Genomic DNA, 17,166 nt, shown 5'->3' on the forward strand with positions numbered 1-17,166 from the left:
AAAACATTTTGTATAAACATTTTGGTAATAGCTGGTTGTCACACGGCAATGATCAATTTCAAACCATTTATGTGCAAATCATCAAAGAAATGTATACACATCATTATCTAATAATATCATTGAGGATTAAATATTAAGTAGATAATTTTTTTCCAGCAAAAATTGACATTGTCAACTTATAAGAGTAAGCTTACATTTCTTTCAAGTCTTGAGACATTTTAACAGAATGAATTACCATACCCAAATATTATGTTCCCCCTTGAAATGAATGATACAATAATACATTTAAACAAAAATGCTTTTATTTATTTTAATCAACAGATATAATTAAGAAAATCTTAACTATTTTATTGCCATACTAAACTTCTGATGAACAATAGTAACATATCATAACTATTACACAGAATAATCATTTAACAACTTCGACAAATTAAAAAGATTTTAGTATTTTTTTTAAAGAAAGAAGTGTTTTTGGTCCTATATTTTTGTTTAAAGAGATGTTTTATGTTTGCCCCATTACATTTAAGTTTAAGTGACATTTTTCAGTCTTTTAAATTATTACAAACAATTCAATCAAAAGACAAACAAGTTATCTTAACCATTTGTCTTGAGGGGAAAATAACACTATTCTTACCTAAATGTTTAGTTCCATATTACATATTATATTTCTTTATATCTATTAGTTTTATACATTTTTATTTTAATAAAATTACATTTCATGTTGAAAATTGTAATAAAAAAATAGGTCAACTCTAAAAATCGATATTGTATAATTTTTTAATATACACCATTGACATGAAAATATCTACAAAAAGCTCTACGGTTTGTATGAAATCAATTACAGTTGTGGATCGCAGCATTTGAACAGCGACATTTGTACAATAACAAAAACAAATTAAGAGTTCAAAATATCACAACAAAAATTGCAGTAATTTAAAGATCACTTTAAAACAACATAAAAATAAAATTATGAATTGTATTGGTCTTGCTCACACCAATAGTTAATAGTTAACTTGTTAGTTAGTTTGATTGTTCCTTTTGAGAAATATAAACCAGGTACAATTTTTTTTTATTTTTTTTTGTTATTGCAATTACAATAATAGTTATCATTAAGTACTGATAGATATTAACAGTCCAAAGGAAAGTCAAATATACAAGAATTGGTTTTGGGTAGAAAATGGAAATGTTTTTAAGCAACATTTACCTAGCTTTACACATTATTTATGAAAACATCTATAAGGCGTATCATACTTAGCATGATTATTATTTACACAGGGGTGATGTCATTTAATCTATAACTTAAAATTATCAAGTGTTGGCGCTTGTTTTGTATATTATAGATATAAGAAAATTTACAAACATATTATGTATAACGGGGCCTCTTGGTTGGCGATTTTAAATCTCCATTTTCATCTTCTTCTTCATCTGAATCACCTTCATAGTCAACTAAAGCCTAGGAAAATGAATAAAATATCATAAATTATATCAACAATTATTGTTGTAAATAAAAAAATAAATTATACGGCAATAAAAGTTGAGGTTAATTAGGATTAGTGAGAATTTGATGTGATATAACTAACTTTTTTCAAAAGAGAACTATTTTTTGAATCTTCAGGTGATGAACTCAATGTTGGAGTAGCTGCCAAATTATTGTTCATAATTGGGGTTGTTTTCACCGTAGTACCAAATATTTTTGTGCTGCTACCTTCACATTTCTTGTCAATACTTTTACCTATTAAACAAACCCTCATTTAAGAAATACATATCTTTTTGGAAATAACATTTTCAAAAGTTACCTATAGATTCCAATTGTTCAGAGGCTGTAATTTCAGTAGAACCAGTCATTCCTGGATGTGGAACAACTGCTTCACCATCATCAAATTCATCATCTTCATTATTAAACCATATTTCTTCTTCATCTTCTATTTGACGCGGATCTCTTCTAAATCGACCAGTGGATACAGTAACGCTACAACTGAATAAATAAAGTATAAATTATTTATGATAATAATTTTTAGAATTCTAAACTTACTTTGTGATAGGTTTTTCTTTTAATTTTTCAGTTTGTTGACTATGGCGTATCCTTAGGGCTTTGAATGTTTGTACATAATCAATGTGTTCAAACTTTTTACCATAATTTTCAACAACATGTGCTATCAATATTTTTATGTCTTCAAGTTTTATGAATTCAAATAATTCAATGATGGCAGAATCAAGTAAATTGTATCTGCCATTATTATCTAGTAGACAATCAATAACAGGACCAAATAAACATCCCTTCATAATATAGCGGTTATAAAACTCGTCTTTGAGTGCAACAATTTTCCTCATGAACCGTAAGGCTCCTAGTACTAAAAATTTATGGGCAGACTTCATTAGTACCAATACACGTTTCAATAAATCTTTGTTCAGAATGCAAGTTTTTATATGATATGCATGATGTTCTACACAAAATGTTAGCAACTCAAGAATGTGTGCTAATAACTGTGCATTTTGGTAATCATCTCGTGCTGGCTCACCATCCACTGTATTTGCCAATAACGGCGCTAAAAAAAAAATTAAACTTAATATAAAGCTTCTTAATATTGTTTAAGAGCATAGGTTTCTTGTGCAGCAAATACCTATGAGAATCTGGACACTGTGTTTGTAAAAATAGTTGAGAAAATCAGTTTTTTCTACTTTGCTTAGTGAAGGCAACATGTTTTCGGGATCAATTAATACCCGTATAACACCCATTAACTGGACAGCACGTCCGAGATCAGGATCTGTATCGCATATCATCTGTTCGATTATCACATTCATTAGCATCAATTCTACTTCATTTCCATTTGCTTGAGTCACTAAGAAAAAAAATTTAAATAAGTACTGAATGCAATGCTGATGAATTAACAATAATTATTTTATATTTTATATTAGTACTTCTAACAAATTATCAATTATTTTTATCTATAAACAAATTAAAGTTATGTTTATTAATAATAACCTAAGTAGAACCCCCAAGAGAAGGTTAACTTAGCCATATTTTTAGGAACATCTGCATCAAATATATGGGCTGAAAAAAGAACACTGGACCATATAAATTATGAAAGAAGGGCCCAAATCTAATGGGATGTCAGGAAAAAGATACTGGGAAGATTCTGATCCCATAAGAGGTATAATTTATCCAAAAATTGAGGAACTACTAGAACTAATTTAGAGTTACTAACAGGACTTCAAAAATAAATTGGGAATAAACAATGAAAAATAAATAGTAATTGATAAAGAAAAAGGGATCATTATTTCTAACCTGTTGTATGGGTAACACACATTAACTATCATACATGCACAACAAAATAAATACATACATACTGAACACTTGCAACAGTTTATTAAAGGCTAAAATTAGAAGAAACTATGCAGTGGAGTACTTAGAACTGAATTCTTTAGGGGTTGGTGTTTTCCTAAAACCTACCCTCCCTCCCTGTGAATACGCCACTAAAATAAATGAAAACATTTTTATATGTTAATTTTAATATAAATTATATGCATTTGAAATTTAAAATTATTCAAATACTTATAGAACATAAAAAATTAAAAAATATTTAAAAAAAAACCCCTTCCTCAAGCAAAGTTAAGTTGTTATCCGCTACAAAATTGCTTTAATATTAACCATAAATAAAATGAAGTAAGAATCAGGTACATAGATTTGTTGTATTACATTTGTGTGAGTGAGACAACAAACGAAGGTCGAGATGAATAAGGTAGAAAATAGATGAACTTCACTTTTAATTAAAATTAAGTGTAAGTATTTCATGGTGTTTTATAATACGCAAATCTGATGGTAGAAAAAGTATTTATTTAAATAATACAAAATAATTCGGAATACATAAAAATATTAGTGGAATTATTTAATGTGATAAAAAAATTACTTTAGATTATAGAATGGAGATAATATATGAACATTAACTATATTAAACTAAATGTTACTTAAATAAATAGTCACCAAGTGACCTCATGTCAGAGGTCTAAATTAAAAAATGTCGATATTCTTGTAATGTTCATAATTATTAACAATGCTAATATTAATTGGAAACAATTACCATAATTTAATTATTATTTACTTTTATTTAGAAGTTTTGTAATGACACATCAAAAATATGTACAACAGACTGTCACCTAGCAAAGGGAAAAAGATATGGCATGATAACAAACAAGTAGCAATTAAATTATAATATAAGAGAATTCTTTTAAAATAGAACAAAAACTATTTAAGTAAATTCATAGGATAAAAATAAATTACTTCTTAAAAAAGGATTTGAAATATTTATAAGATTAAATTTTGAGTGTTCTCAGAATAGTTGCGCACAATCATTTGTAGATATTCTTAAAACTACTTTTACTCATATTATACAAATTTAAAATGCTTACAAGGAAACATCTAAACAAAACTCATATGGTCCTAAAAATATGGGATATAATTTAATTAAGTTGACAAATAAAAAAATTTTAATTTAAAGATAATATTTCATAATAAGTAATATGTCTCACCAGTATCTGAAGACTGCTGAAGAATGTATTCTCGTATAACAGAAGGCGAGAATTCAACAAGAATGGTAAGAATGTCAATGGCGGCCTGTTTTATATTCACATCTTCAGACATTAAAGTCATTTCAAGCATTGGCAAAATACCCAGAGACGTCAGCGTCTACAAAATTGAAAATAAATTTAGTTATGAAAGGAATAAAAAAATTAATAGAAATTAAATGACGAAATACTTACTCTGAAGAATCCTTCTTTTTGAGGAGGCTGTAAATTTTGTGAAAAGTTGCAGAATTCTTTGAGGAATTGCACTAATTCCAGTTTCCTGGAGTCTGGCGTGCTTTCATCTTGAAGTTGACCTAATAGATCTGGTAAAAACTTCTCGTCTTCCTACAATTATTATTAAAAGAAAGTAATAATGTAAAAAATTGTAAATTGTATTACTTAAAAAAAAAGTATTTACTTGTATTAAAGTGACGATTTCCACTTTATTGAAAAATATAAAACTACTTAATGCAGATAACATATTATCCTCAAAAACAGATGGTGTTGGAAGAACCACATCCTGAATGTACTGCACTCTATGAGTCTGGTGTATTTTGTTCAATAACTCGAGATTAGTTATCAGAATAACTTCTTTAAATCTAAAACGAAACAAAATATGCTCATATAAATTACTTAAGAGAATCAAATATTTTTAGAATAATTTACTTTGAAACATTCTTTAAATGATGTCTATGGTATTTACGAATAGGTAAAGTTGGATCATACTCTAAACAGCCAATGACATCAAATATAATATCATCTAAAACAAAAATAAAATAGTTAAAAATAAATTATACTTTTGATTAATGTTTGACTCGATAAATTTACCGGCAAAAAGCATTTCAAACAAAGCATTTTTATTGATAAGGAAAATGTTTTTGACAATGTCATATAAACAATGAAGACCCTCCAAATTATTGAGATCCTCACACAGATTGAACAATTTCACCAACTTGCGTACATAGCCATCATTTTCAATAGCTTCAGCTAACCTATCTTTATTTAAAGGTGTGGCCATACAAGTGATAAAAAGCTATAAATAAAATTATTTGTTAGGAAAAATTTATTTTGATAATTTATTTCTTTAAATTACGTCTTTAATTTCTTTAAGTCTGCCAATTTCACATAGAGGTAATTCAACAGGAGGAGCTGAATCTGACAGATCATCAAACCGCTCATCTTCAGACTCTTCAACAATATCTTGAGTAGTTTCTATTGTTGGGTCCTTTCCTTGAACACTACAAATTTTTTCCCATATTTCTTCACAACCAGCTTTTTCTTGAAAACTTAATGCCAAGTCAAAATTATCAGCTTCAGACCAAACAATTAGTGTGTCCTGCATTTAATAAAATTAATAAATATTGATTTTTAAACTAATAGGTATTTGAAACAATCATAATTTAAATATCAAATAAAATAAACTAACTTGTTGTTTTTGATAGACTGTATCATGTTGAATTTTTGATTCTAATAAAAGAGCACCTAAACAAAATAAAATTGAGTTATTTTTTGTATTTTAGTGTTAGGTAGGTAAGTAACAAAACTTACAAATTAAAATATATATATACATCATTATCTACCTATTAGCAATCATACAACATTCTAAATTAAAACTTGTTAAAATCAATTAAACAAATGTATAATAATTGATAAATGTATCTTAAAATACAGATCTTTAATTCATGGTGCCTTAATGTTTATTAAAATAAGTAGGAAGAAAATAATTTGATAAGGATAATTATTATTTTTCAATATTGTTACAATTAAAAAGGTAGTGAAAAATTGCACTATGTACTATCTGTTGAATTTATAAAAAAAGCCTAGGGGGTATTAGTATTAACTACTGGTATGCATTATTACCAATAAAACTTAATAAATAATAGGTATAATACCTACTCAATATTTTTCAGTGATGGAAGAACATTTTTAAAGATGACAGATACAGTAAAATGATGAAATGATTGGACTACAATTATCCTATTCAAAGAGGAATCATAGAGAGCAATAATACTATGACAAATGGTACAAATAAAACTATTGATCATGATTCAGATAAGATTAGTGTACCCATAGATAGTAACCTAGTAGAAATATATCAACGAAGAACACCAAACCATAAAGTAGGTAAACAGTAAGGTGTCTGTCAAACAGCAGAGCACTTGATTAAAAAGATACTAACCATCGGCTTCGGCTCGAACCAAAAGAGAAACGCCTTTGAGCCGTTCGACGTATGTGCACGACACATGCCCCGTGCCACGGTCGTCCCATTGACGATCCGCATTCAGGGCATACAACTTCACTCGCCGCTTGGTGTCAGTCATTGCGTCGAACATGAGTCCACAAGGGTCATCGCAGGAAGAACAGAATTATGTGATTTTCGATCCTTTTAGACGACTACCACTGTCGCGGCCGGATGCCGTCGACACTCCGGGCAGGCGGCAGAAAAAGTTCCGCGGAAGTAGTTCGGCGCAGGACACGCCACAGACCAAGCGAGTGCAACTATTTCAGGACAAAAATAGCGTAGATGACGAGCGATACACGGACAGGCTTACCGAAATTCAGCGGGACCGCCGAATTAAACTGAGTGTAATTCGGAACGGGCCGGGCAAGCGCGTGCGGTGATGATCGGGTGAAATGTACTGCGCGCGAACTGGTCAAACGTATCGGAATTGGTTTTATCAGCAACGGGACGTGACAACATTTCGCGGACGCGCGATCTAAACAACAAACAGTGGACACACGGCCATTTTGAAAACAAAAAAAAAATAAATAAATAATATATATAGCGCGTACGTACGGGAGGAGGAATGAATAATAATAATAGTAGTAAACGCTCGTAACGCGTTCCGTTCACCAACTCGGTTACTAGTGAAGTGGAGGAACGACCGCGACGGACGCGCAGTGCGACCAACCAAACCGTCGTCCAACCGACGCCGTCGACCGAACGAAAACAAAAACAACATACGCGCCACACCGATACCGATACAATAATAATTTTTACAGGTACACACAGCCCGGTATTAGTATTACATTTTTACGATAATTTATACGATTACTGAGAAGTAGGAACGCATGTCGTGTGCGAGTCGTACGGTAGTTGTTGTTGTTATTGTTGTTGTAAGTTGTAACGCCCGCAAAAACCATCGTCGTCTTCACACACTCTTCCCTTTCAAACGGCCGGCTGATCGGTCATGTGGTGGTGATATTGTAGGGGGGCGGTGAATGGTGATGTACCGAGTAGTGAAAACAGTCATACTCATGCACTATGAAACATTGATACAGATCGAAGTCTTTCGAATTCCGAAAATTATCGTTTTTCAGTTTTTGATTAGCCTGGTACTACCATAGTACCATGGCTATAGATAATAAATAAATATAAAATACACTATACACTATAATATATTATTATACTATGTGCCCATGGTTCAATGGTTGAAATATACTCCAAGTTCCAACCATGCATATACCTATTAAATATTAATAATTATTTAATTAAATTTAAATTTAAAATTTTATGATTTAATAAAGATATTAGGTGGATTCGTGGCCATCGTCAGACTCAAGAGTGTCATACGGACATACGGTCACTAATACTACAGAACAATAATAATACTCATTGACTTACTGGTAAAGTCCATTTCTGTAGCCCGGAAGTGCGCCGCTGCAGCGTGATAAAGTGATTGATGAACTGCTAGCTGCCGCCAATTTACTCCGAAACGGCAAAACTCTTGAGGACGCTACACCCGCCTATTGTATCGTATCTGTCTTAAAAATGTACAACATAGCAGACTGTTTTTCGCGGGATAGAACCACTTGGTCTATGGTCCTAGTAGCTAGTAAAGACACCACAAGTGTACACAATATAAGAAGATAATATTTTCTGTGTCTTCTGTGTTTTTTTATTTGTTCGATATCATTAGTAGGAAAAAAGTTACAATACATTTAAAAATATGATATTTTTACGTTTTCCAAACTTAAACCTAATATATTTGTCCTATCGAAAAAATAAAAACGCTACCACATAGTTGAAATTTTTTATTAGTTTGGTTTCTTAGTTAAAACTGTAGCGTTCTCGATTCTTTCACGCGCGAAACAGTTTTTGCTATGTTATACATTTGTAAGACGGAGGCAACACATGCGGGTGTAGCATTCTCTTTAAATGTACTTTGAACTTTGCAGGCACTATTCCAACACCACCTTGAATCCGGATTCCGGAGACGTGGCCGTGTTCAAAATGTTGATATATTTTAATAATTAATTCACCAAATTAAATAATATTATTTAGATAAAATTGGGAGTAGTTGAAAAGGTACCCTAAATTATATATATGATAGGTACAATAATGTACATATTATATCACGGTAAGTAACTAGTTCACACGGTCTACAGTGAAACGGTGTCAGTAAGATAGCAGTAGCTTGTAGAATTTGTTTTGTTATAATTTAGGTACGTAGAACTATTTTTATATGTATAAAACTAATAACTTAAGTCTATAACAAATTAAATTAATGTTTATAGCTATGTAACAGTATAATATTACCTTTACAGTAATACGAATCTAGTATAATAATTGTCTTTGGTGTGGACTAATCCCTAGTTAGACAGTAGTTATTCTTATTCCTTATGTGTTTCTCGTGATTAAAATGACCTTGAACTGGGGCACAGAGCAGTGAGCGCGTTTTTTAATCGATGACTGTATGGCACCCTGCTTTTGTCCTTGACGCTCAGTTCGTAAACGCCGAGAGGTAGCTTAACGTTCGGACGGTATTTATTTTATTCCATCATCACCCATTCACTATACTACTATAATATTATGGCAGTAGGTATAGTAGTAGTCTTGACTCTTGTCAATGGCCACCTATTCGATTGTTTAAGACCCGGGCGCCTCGGAGTGTAGGCAAGAGTTATGTGAAGGGTGAAGAGGGGGTTACAGGGGAACTCATTCCCTCTTCTCTGATTGCTCTTGAAAAGCCTCCCAAGCATTGAAGCTTAAAATAACTTCTTCTAAAATTAATTATTTATTTACTAAAATTTATCATTTTATGTTTTTCAGTGATATAAGTACATTTTTGTAGTTATAAAAGTATATTGATACAAATATTTGCTGATGATTCTTGCAATTTATTGATTATTTAATTATTATATGTATTTAAAAATATGTTCAATATTGGTACCTAAGTCCCAAGGAAAATGCAATTTATATTCCTATTAATATTTTTATTTATTTAACTTAGTTAATTTACTTAATTTATAATATGTAAGTGTTAAAAACATTTAGAAGAAAGACAAATATAATTTATGTGCTTAACTGTATTTGTACCTCTTTAATTAAATTTAATACAAACCTAGGCACAGTGTTTGGAAAGAACGTCGTTCATGAACACACGTTAACACGTTCACGTTCATATTTAGTGAACTTACTCTATACTTCTATAGTCGCTCGTTTTATTTCAAATTGAGCGTGAACGACTTTTATAATTTAATAAAATTGAACGATTTTTCAGACGTTCAATTTATTTGCCATTTAATAAATATTTGTTTAAAATATATTAATTAGTAGTTATAATGTTATATTATATAATCATATTTTCTTATTCAAATTTCTATTATAAAAAATTAAATCAACTAGGTACCTAGTGAGCGCATTCATTTTTTCAATGAACCCGAACTTGAACGCCTTCAATTGAACAAAAAAAAAGGAGGTTGGTGTACAAGTTCCTTTTTGCAGGACTGAACGTGAATGAATTCATTTTTTTAATGAACGTTCCTACCACAGCCTAGGTATTATGATTCTATATAATGTGGATATTTTTATTTCAACTAATTAATTGTTTTATGAGAAACGTTTGCCATTTATTGTGCCACTTTAAATGCTTTATGAAGTTATAAGATCATTATAGGCTAAAAAAAAACGGAACCATCCGGGTGTAGCCGTCGATGGTTAGGTTAGGGTATATTGAGTTTTGTTTTTTTGAAAAATCTACAATTTATAATCTACTTTACTGCTTACATTGTTTTTCTCGGTTTACTAATATCCCCCATAAAAAATTATATTTTTCTGAACAGCAAATTGTGTAATTTTTCCAATAAATCTTTTTAACTTATCTTATAAAATGACTATAAATTGAAAACAAAATGAAAACCTTTATAATATTATGATGGTATTAAATTAATTTTTTTTATCCATACATACACCATAGAAGATACAACTTTCATTTTATTTTCATATAAATAACTAATTAGCTGTTACATATTTAAGATGACTAACATTACCTATTTAATTAATGTTTTTATTTAATTACACAATTTAGTCTGTAATATTTATATTTTCTGTTTAAAGTTAAAATAACATGATTTAAACAGTACAGCCTTTAATACCTATGAGCTCTATGCCTTAAACATCACATTATCGCTCAGCCAGGTAATGTATGAAGAGATATCTACTGTTTTCTTTATTTTAGATTTATTTAGAAATACAACAATTAGACGTAAATTATATGTAAAATGTACGTTGAAATTTAAAACTTGAGTCTCTACGAATAATATTTTTGAATTGCAACAAAATTATTAAAATTGTTAATCCTAATTTAAATATCTAATTTTGTTCAAATTTGAACTGATGTCTAAAAAAAATAAAAAAATATTGGAATTAAATGTTTTTTTAAAACATTTTTTGGTCACAGGGAGAACTACTACTCACATGTTCAAGTCATATTCATGAAAATTTGATGATTTAGAAATTTTAACTACAAAATAGTTTTCAAAAGTATATACCTTGTTTTGACAAAACTGGTAAAAATATATTTTCCTTTATTCTTCTTGTTTTGAAAATTATTGAGAATATTCTTTGTCTGACTTATAATAACACTAACTAGATTAAATTTGCTGGTAAAAACTCTTCTTGTCGAAGATCATAGCATTTTTTATACTATATTACAGGAGTGGATAAATTTCTGCTATCACGAGACTCATAGGCTCGTATCTTAAATTTTTTACTTATTTAAGAATAGGTATTATTTCTTTTCGTCTCTTTGTATTTTTTTTCATTATAATGTGTAGCTTGCAGCTGTCTTTATCACTTATATGCTGTGTAACGTTTACAGACAAAAATATAAAAAATACGTCATATTGTTGTAAAATCAATACATTACATTCATAGGCGCCATCCAGAATCTAAATCTACAAAAATCGTATTGAAATTATCACAATATTATACAACATAAGATAAAGATTTTATGATGTGATATTAAGTTGTTTATTAATGAAGTCTTAAACTAAAATACCAGTTAAATGTACATTACATAGAATTAAAATACTAAATTAACATTCTACTAATTGTACTTTATCATTTTCAATCATAAAATTTTTCATTTTCCTAATTTTTTTCAGAAATATCTTTTCTAGATCACTTTCAGATTTTTTAGCTTCGTTCAAAAAATGAAATTCACTCAAAACTCGTTTCATCACTTTACTTAATGAAATTGGTTTGTTTTTTTTTGTTTGTAACACTTGACTAATAGCTTCATTCCACTCAAATTTACGGCCGGACTGTACTTCTGGAACTTGAGGGACATCTTCTAAAAATGTTATAAAAAAATAATGTTAATTTAGAATAAAATAAAATAGTGACAACTTAAGATTTGATGCAATAATTCTAAATAAATCAAAATTACCAGTTTTCAAAATTTTTTGTTTTGGTTCTTCATTTTCTTCATTATTATTTAACTTCCTTTTTTTCTTTTTTGATATAGGTTCTTTATCTGATTCTATTATGCCATTGGTAACAGTTGATAATTCTAGTTGATATTTCATTTTCTTTTTCAATTCTTTTTTTTCTTTTTTACTCATTGCTGATTCAGGTTTTTCTTGAAGAATACTATTTTCCCCAAGTGATACACCATTTTCATTACATATATCTTCAGTTTTGAGAGCAACATCATTAATTTTATCATTAGTTACTTCTATTTCAGATTTTTTTTTCTTAGACTTTTTAGCTGAGCTTGGCTGAGCATCCGCTGTGTTCTTATCTTCTACTTTTAAATTGTCTTCAGTTCCAGAGTTAATTTTTAATATGTTCTTTTTCTTTGCTGATTGTTGCTCAACATCTGATTTTGTTTCAGTTTCAGAAATTACTGCCTCAAGTGATTTTTTACTTTTTTTTTTCTTTTTTGGTGTTTCCTCACTACTACAATCGCCATTTAGAATTTCGATAGATTCACTATCAATGTTTTCTGAATTTTTTTTATTTTTTTTAGACTTTTTAGCTGAGCTAGGCTGAGCTTCTTCCGTTATGTTATTTTTCTTTGCTGATTGTGGTTCAGCATTTCCATTCAATTTAGATTCAGTTTCATAATCTAATGCATCAAGGGATTGTTTACTTTTCTTCTTCTTCTTTTTGGGTGTTTCCTCTGTTTCATTATTGCCGTTTAAACTTTTATTTATTTCATCATTTTCAATGTTTATTTTATTATTAATTTCTTGAGATTCTTTTTGAATTGAATCATTGTTTGACAAATTCTCTGATTTATTATCAACTGATTTTTCATTTAAATTCTGAGGTAGTTGTGCTTTATACTCAGCTTCTATAATATCAAATACTTGGTCAACTATATATCCTTTTTTTCTATAAGCAGGAGCTGTGGAAAAACAAAAGTTCTGAAACAAAACAATACAGTTTCAACATCAGTTTGTTACAAAATATTAAATTAGTGTTGGTTTAATATCTATATTATAATATTAAATATAATACAATGACATGTTAAGTGAAATTATAATGCATTTTAAAGGCATCACCTGAAATTTTCATTCAAGATCACTTCATATTTATAATCCCTAAATTTCAACCAAAATATCATGAATTCTATGGAAATTTTTTGTTTCGACAAATGAGGAATTTAAATATATAAAATGAGAACATGATTTGCATTAAAATGTTAATTTTTTTTATTCCTACATTTTAATTATTGGCTCATAATTTATATAGATATTAAAATAATAATGTATATAAATATAAATGAATGCTTGTCTGTATGTCTTTTATGTCTTCCTAAATGGCTGGACAAAATTTTATGAAATATTTAGTGTGTTTGAGTAACCACCTTGGTGGCCTGGTAGGTACAACCCAGAAGATTGCTAAAACAAGGATTTTGAGATTTACGAAGGACATTTTTGTTTATAAAAAGTTGTTATTGCTTATAGGTAGGTTTGATGGTATTCAAATCAAAAACCAATACTGTAGTATTAGATTTGGAACCACTATGAAACGGTACATCTTGACACCAGTAAATACCGCAATACCGTAAAACTGTAATGCCAGAGAACCGCGATACCGGGAAATACCGAAATAATATGCTGAGGGAGTAAACAATTTTTATGATAACATATAATAGGTATCTGTCATATTATACTCAAAAAACCGTCAATCCCAGTTAAAGGAGAAATAAATAGAATTAGTATTTTTTTTTTGTATATTGGTTGCCATTGGTTAATTGGGTAACACTGCGGCACTCAATGTGTTAATAAAACATTTGTAATTACGTAGCAAGTATTAAATATTATTAAATAACAAACACATAGACCTATCTAACACTTCTATGTTATCACATACAATAAATTACTTACATTAAGTCTTATAATTTTACTAATGATTTATAAATTCATAAATTGTAAAGTATTAGAACAATTTTAATACTTGGATTTTTATCAGTAAAGCCAACAAAGTAGGAGCAATATTCAAATTTTTGAATAATTATGAAGTATTATATAAATACCTGGAATTTATTTTTTTTTCTCGGGACATTATCAAACTTGGCTATGATATTCAAAAAGTTTCTTTGTTCATTAGGCAAATCTTTATTATTCATTACTGATTGAACAATATCAACCCAACCAGCTTGTTTACGTTTTCCTTTTTCAGCTGACGGTTTAGGTACATAGCCTTTGGCAGAATATCTCTGGTCTTCAGTTACACATTGACAATGGTCTCTCACAGTCTCATAACTGGAATATAATAAATCATTAATTTTATAATTTTTCAGTATTGATTGATTAACAAAATAAAACTAATTAATACCAAAAACAATTGTGTTGACATAGACTTATAGTTTAAGCATAGGAATATAATTTATAAACAATACTCTGTGCCAAGAGAAATAACCCATTTTGCGAATGTAAACTCATAGCGGCAACTCTTAGGAGGCCCCATTTCCTCCACTTTGTGCCATTCCCTATACCGCTGCAACGTCAATATTTAATATAGGTGGAGATACAGGTTACTACCGGTTACTTCTCTTGTGGGACAGAGAATAGTAATCCTGCTTGTAATTATTTTTGAATATGCCTACTTAATACCATTTTAAAATAACAATTGTCGAGGAAGTCACACTTTTGTGTGTTGTCAACATCATACAAATAGACTGCACAGCAAATTTGAATTCAGCAGTTCCAATTACGTCTTGTTAGCTTTAATATTAGAGTGAATCTACCTACTATCAAACTTAAAGGTAAAAACAGTTTTCTTGTTGTTTCATACAATATTAATTTTCAAGTGAGTTATAAGCATTTTAAAATATTAATATGTTGCATACCATACGTAAAAATGTAAATACTGCAAAATATCAAAAGGCAGACAACTCAGATAATGTTTTTACTTTTAAGTTTGATAAAAAGGAAATTAATTGTAATACACAAGTTAACAACAAACTGGAATTTCTTAACATAAAATTTGAAATGTGTAGTGTTAGAGTAAGATAGCGACAACTCACGCAAGTACAGTTTTTTTAAAAAACAAAAATTAAAGTAAATCCTATGATTTGATAATTTAACCTTGCATAAAAACAAAATTGAAAATATAATCACCTCCGAGAAATGTTCCTTAAATATATTAAATATTAGCGTACATTAATTAATTGAAATAACCTGCAACGAGCAATAATATCTATGTATTTAATACAAATATAATCTACAAAATCAAAAAATATGTATTCCAAGTATTTTTAAATTAAGTGGGTAAATTAATATAAATTTAAATGCACAGATGTATTATGGAGGTTGGTAAAAACATATCATAATGAATACTACTCACTTAAAATCTTTTAAGCAGTCGACACAACAGAAGCTAACTGCAAAATTTTTACGTTTGCATTCATACTGAATGTGTTTATCCACTTTAGGCTTATTCACTGAATCGCCACAATTATTACACGTGAATACAACCATGATCTAAAGTACAAGTATATAATTAATAGGTAGTATTGTTTAAATTAAATAGATTAGTGAAAAATAATGTGTTCAATTACTTAATAGTAAATATTGAACAAACAAGTGTACTTACATGCTTGTCTATCAAAGTGGGAAAAAAATTTGAAAGTAACTAATAAATATTAATAATTTAATTCTCTATCGAATCAAACTATTTAACAATTTCAAAATAGCACGTGCTAAATAGTAAATACTGTGGAGCCTGATACAGCAAGTGTCAGCAACAGTACTACAACCGCGGTACTAACTAGTAACTACTTGGCAACTTGAGTTAGCATTTCAAAAGAAACAGATACAAAATTAAGATGCTCGATAATGAAACATTTGTATCAAATTTTAAAATTTAAATCCACATTCCACGTTGTTTTAAATGAACAAATAATTGATGATAATCATTAGGAGTGTGGTGAATAGTTCACTGATACGGCGATAGTGCGATACCGACCACGAATCACGATTATAAATCCTTATAATCGTGATACCTACCAAGGACCGGCATTATAATATTATCAAAGAACAAACATATTCTGTTCTAATCATGATAAGAACTATACCAGTACACATACCAACATTAAAAATAAAAACCCCGAAATATTTTTTGAAAATTGGGTAAATAGCTCGGATGTACGTCCGTCGTAAATAGTATGGTAACGTATTGACTTGTAAATAATACCTTTTAAAAGAATTTTAAGTAAATACTCGAGTACTCATGAATATATTGTAATTTTTAATTATATCACTAAGATAATTTAAAATTTAATAAATATTATAATTAATTTATACTCCGAGATGCTCAATTTGATTAATTTTTACCAAATAAAAAAAAAAATTAATTTTCATACTTTTTTTATTTTATTTTTTATTATACAGTATATTCAATATCTAGGAACAATAGGAATATGTTATAAGAAAAAATGTATACATGAAAGCTTGATAGGAGGAAACACCCAGTGGTAACATGCTACTGTCACTAACCCTTACTTGATGATTTTTTTTTTATGTATATTGCTATTTGCTATACTTTACATTATCTACTTGTTGAGTAAATCTCCGATCTCGATACCATTTCCTTCTAAGTCTCCTAGGAGAGTTCCCAGGAATTTTGAAATGAGGGGGTTGGTATGAGAACTGAGAAGGGAGTTTTAAGTGGAATCGTTTGTAAAGGTTACTGCTTCTTCGTAGACTGTTTTAATTTTTAAATCGGTGATGTGTTAAATTAGATTTGAGATATAAGGAGGAGAATTTGTGATTTTACGAAGGATGTTATTTTGGAAGGCTTGAATTTTACTAGTGTTGGATTTTTTGGCATTACCCCAGAGCTGAAGAGTCTTCAGTGAAGGCCAT

At 29.3% G+C, this 17,166-nt stretch overlaps 2 protein-coding genes across 3 annotated transcripts; both read right to left on the reverse strand.

Annotated features, from left to right (window-relative positions):
• Positions 1 to 280: 280 nt before the first annotated feature.
• LOC111036513 (serine/threonine-protein phosphatase 4 regulatory subunit 3A) lies at positions 281 to 7,464 on the reverse strand. 2 transcript variants are annotated; one of them, XM_022318543.1, is made up of 13 exons: positions 6,743 to 7,464; positions 5,990 to 6,045; positions 5,657 to 5,899; positions 5,392 to 5,596; positions 5,230 to 5,323; positions 4,982 to 5,162; positions 4,759 to 4,908; positions 4,528 to 4,684; positions 2,622 to 2,840; positions 2,033 to 2,546; positions 1,797 to 1,969; positions 1,581 to 1,732; positions 281 to 1,453 (listed from the first exon to the last, which is right to left on the reverse strand). In XM_022318543.1, the coding sequence occupies exons 1-13, from the start codon at positions 6,894 to 6,896 to the stop codon at positions 1,364 to 1,366; spliced, it is 2,388 nt and encodes a 795-aa protein (XP_022174235.1). In that variant the 5' UTR covers positions 6,897 to 7,464; the 3' UTR covers positions 281 to 1,363. The 2 variants fall into 2 exon arrangements, with proteins under 2 accessions (XP_022174235.1, XP_022174234.1); XM_022318542.1 differs by having other exon boundaries at positions 1,797 to 1,975.
• A 4,330-nt stretch (positions 7,465 to 11,794) lies between these two features.
• LOC111036549 (cell growth-regulating nucleolar protein) lies at positions 11,795 to 16,274 on the reverse strand. Its single transcript, XM_022318605.1, has 5 exons — positions 15,896 to 16,274; positions 15,647 to 15,783; positions 14,334 to 14,562; positions 12,237 to 13,218; positions 11,795 to 12,140 (listed from the first exon to the last, which is right to left on the reverse strand). Exons 2-5 carry the CDS (start codon positions 15,778 to 15,780, stop codon positions 11,884 to 11,886), a joined length of 1,602 nt encoding a protein of 533 aa, XP_022174297.1. The 5' UTR covers positions 15,781 to 15,783; positions 15,896 to 16,274; the 3' UTR covers positions 11,795 to 11,883.
• Between the last annotated feature and the right edge of the window lie 892 nt (positions 16,275 to 17,166).

This window comes from Myzus persicae, unplaced genomic scaffold (genome assembly GCF_001856785.1).
Source record: "Myzus persicae strain clone G006 unplaced genomic scaffold, MPER_G0061.0, whole genome shotgun sequence".
In the NCBI taxonomy this organism is placed as follows: Eukaryota; Metazoa; Arthropoda; class Insecta; order Hemiptera; family Aphididae; genus Myzus; species Myzus persicae.

Bases quoted from the DNA above. Each gene is read 5' to 3' on its own strand.
- LOC111036513 (XM_022318542.1), bottom strand. From the start codon at position 6,896: ATGTTCGACGCAATGACTGACACCAAGCGGCGAGTGAAGTTGTATGCC. The intron at 5,163-5,229 runs GTAAATTATTCT...GTTTCGTTTTAG, and splicing joins CATTTAAAGAATGTTTCAAA to ATTTAAAGAAGTTATTCTGA. The intron at 1,454-1,580 runs GTTAGTTATATC...TCATTTTCCTAG, and splicing joins ATAGTTCTCTTTTGAAAAAA to GCTTTAGTTGACTATGAAGG.
- LOC111036549 (XM_022318605.1), bottom strand. From the start codon at position 15,780: ATGGTTGTATTCACGTGTAATAATTGTGGCGATTCAGTGAATAAGCCT. The intron at 14,563-15,646 runs GTGAGTAGTATT...ATTATATTCCAG, and splicing joins GACTGCTTAAAAGATTTTAA to TTATGAGACTGTGAGAGACC. The intron at 12,141-12,236 runs GTAATTTTGATT...TAACATTTTTAG, and splicing joins ACAAAAAATTTTGAAAACTG to AAGATGTCCCTCAAGTTCCA.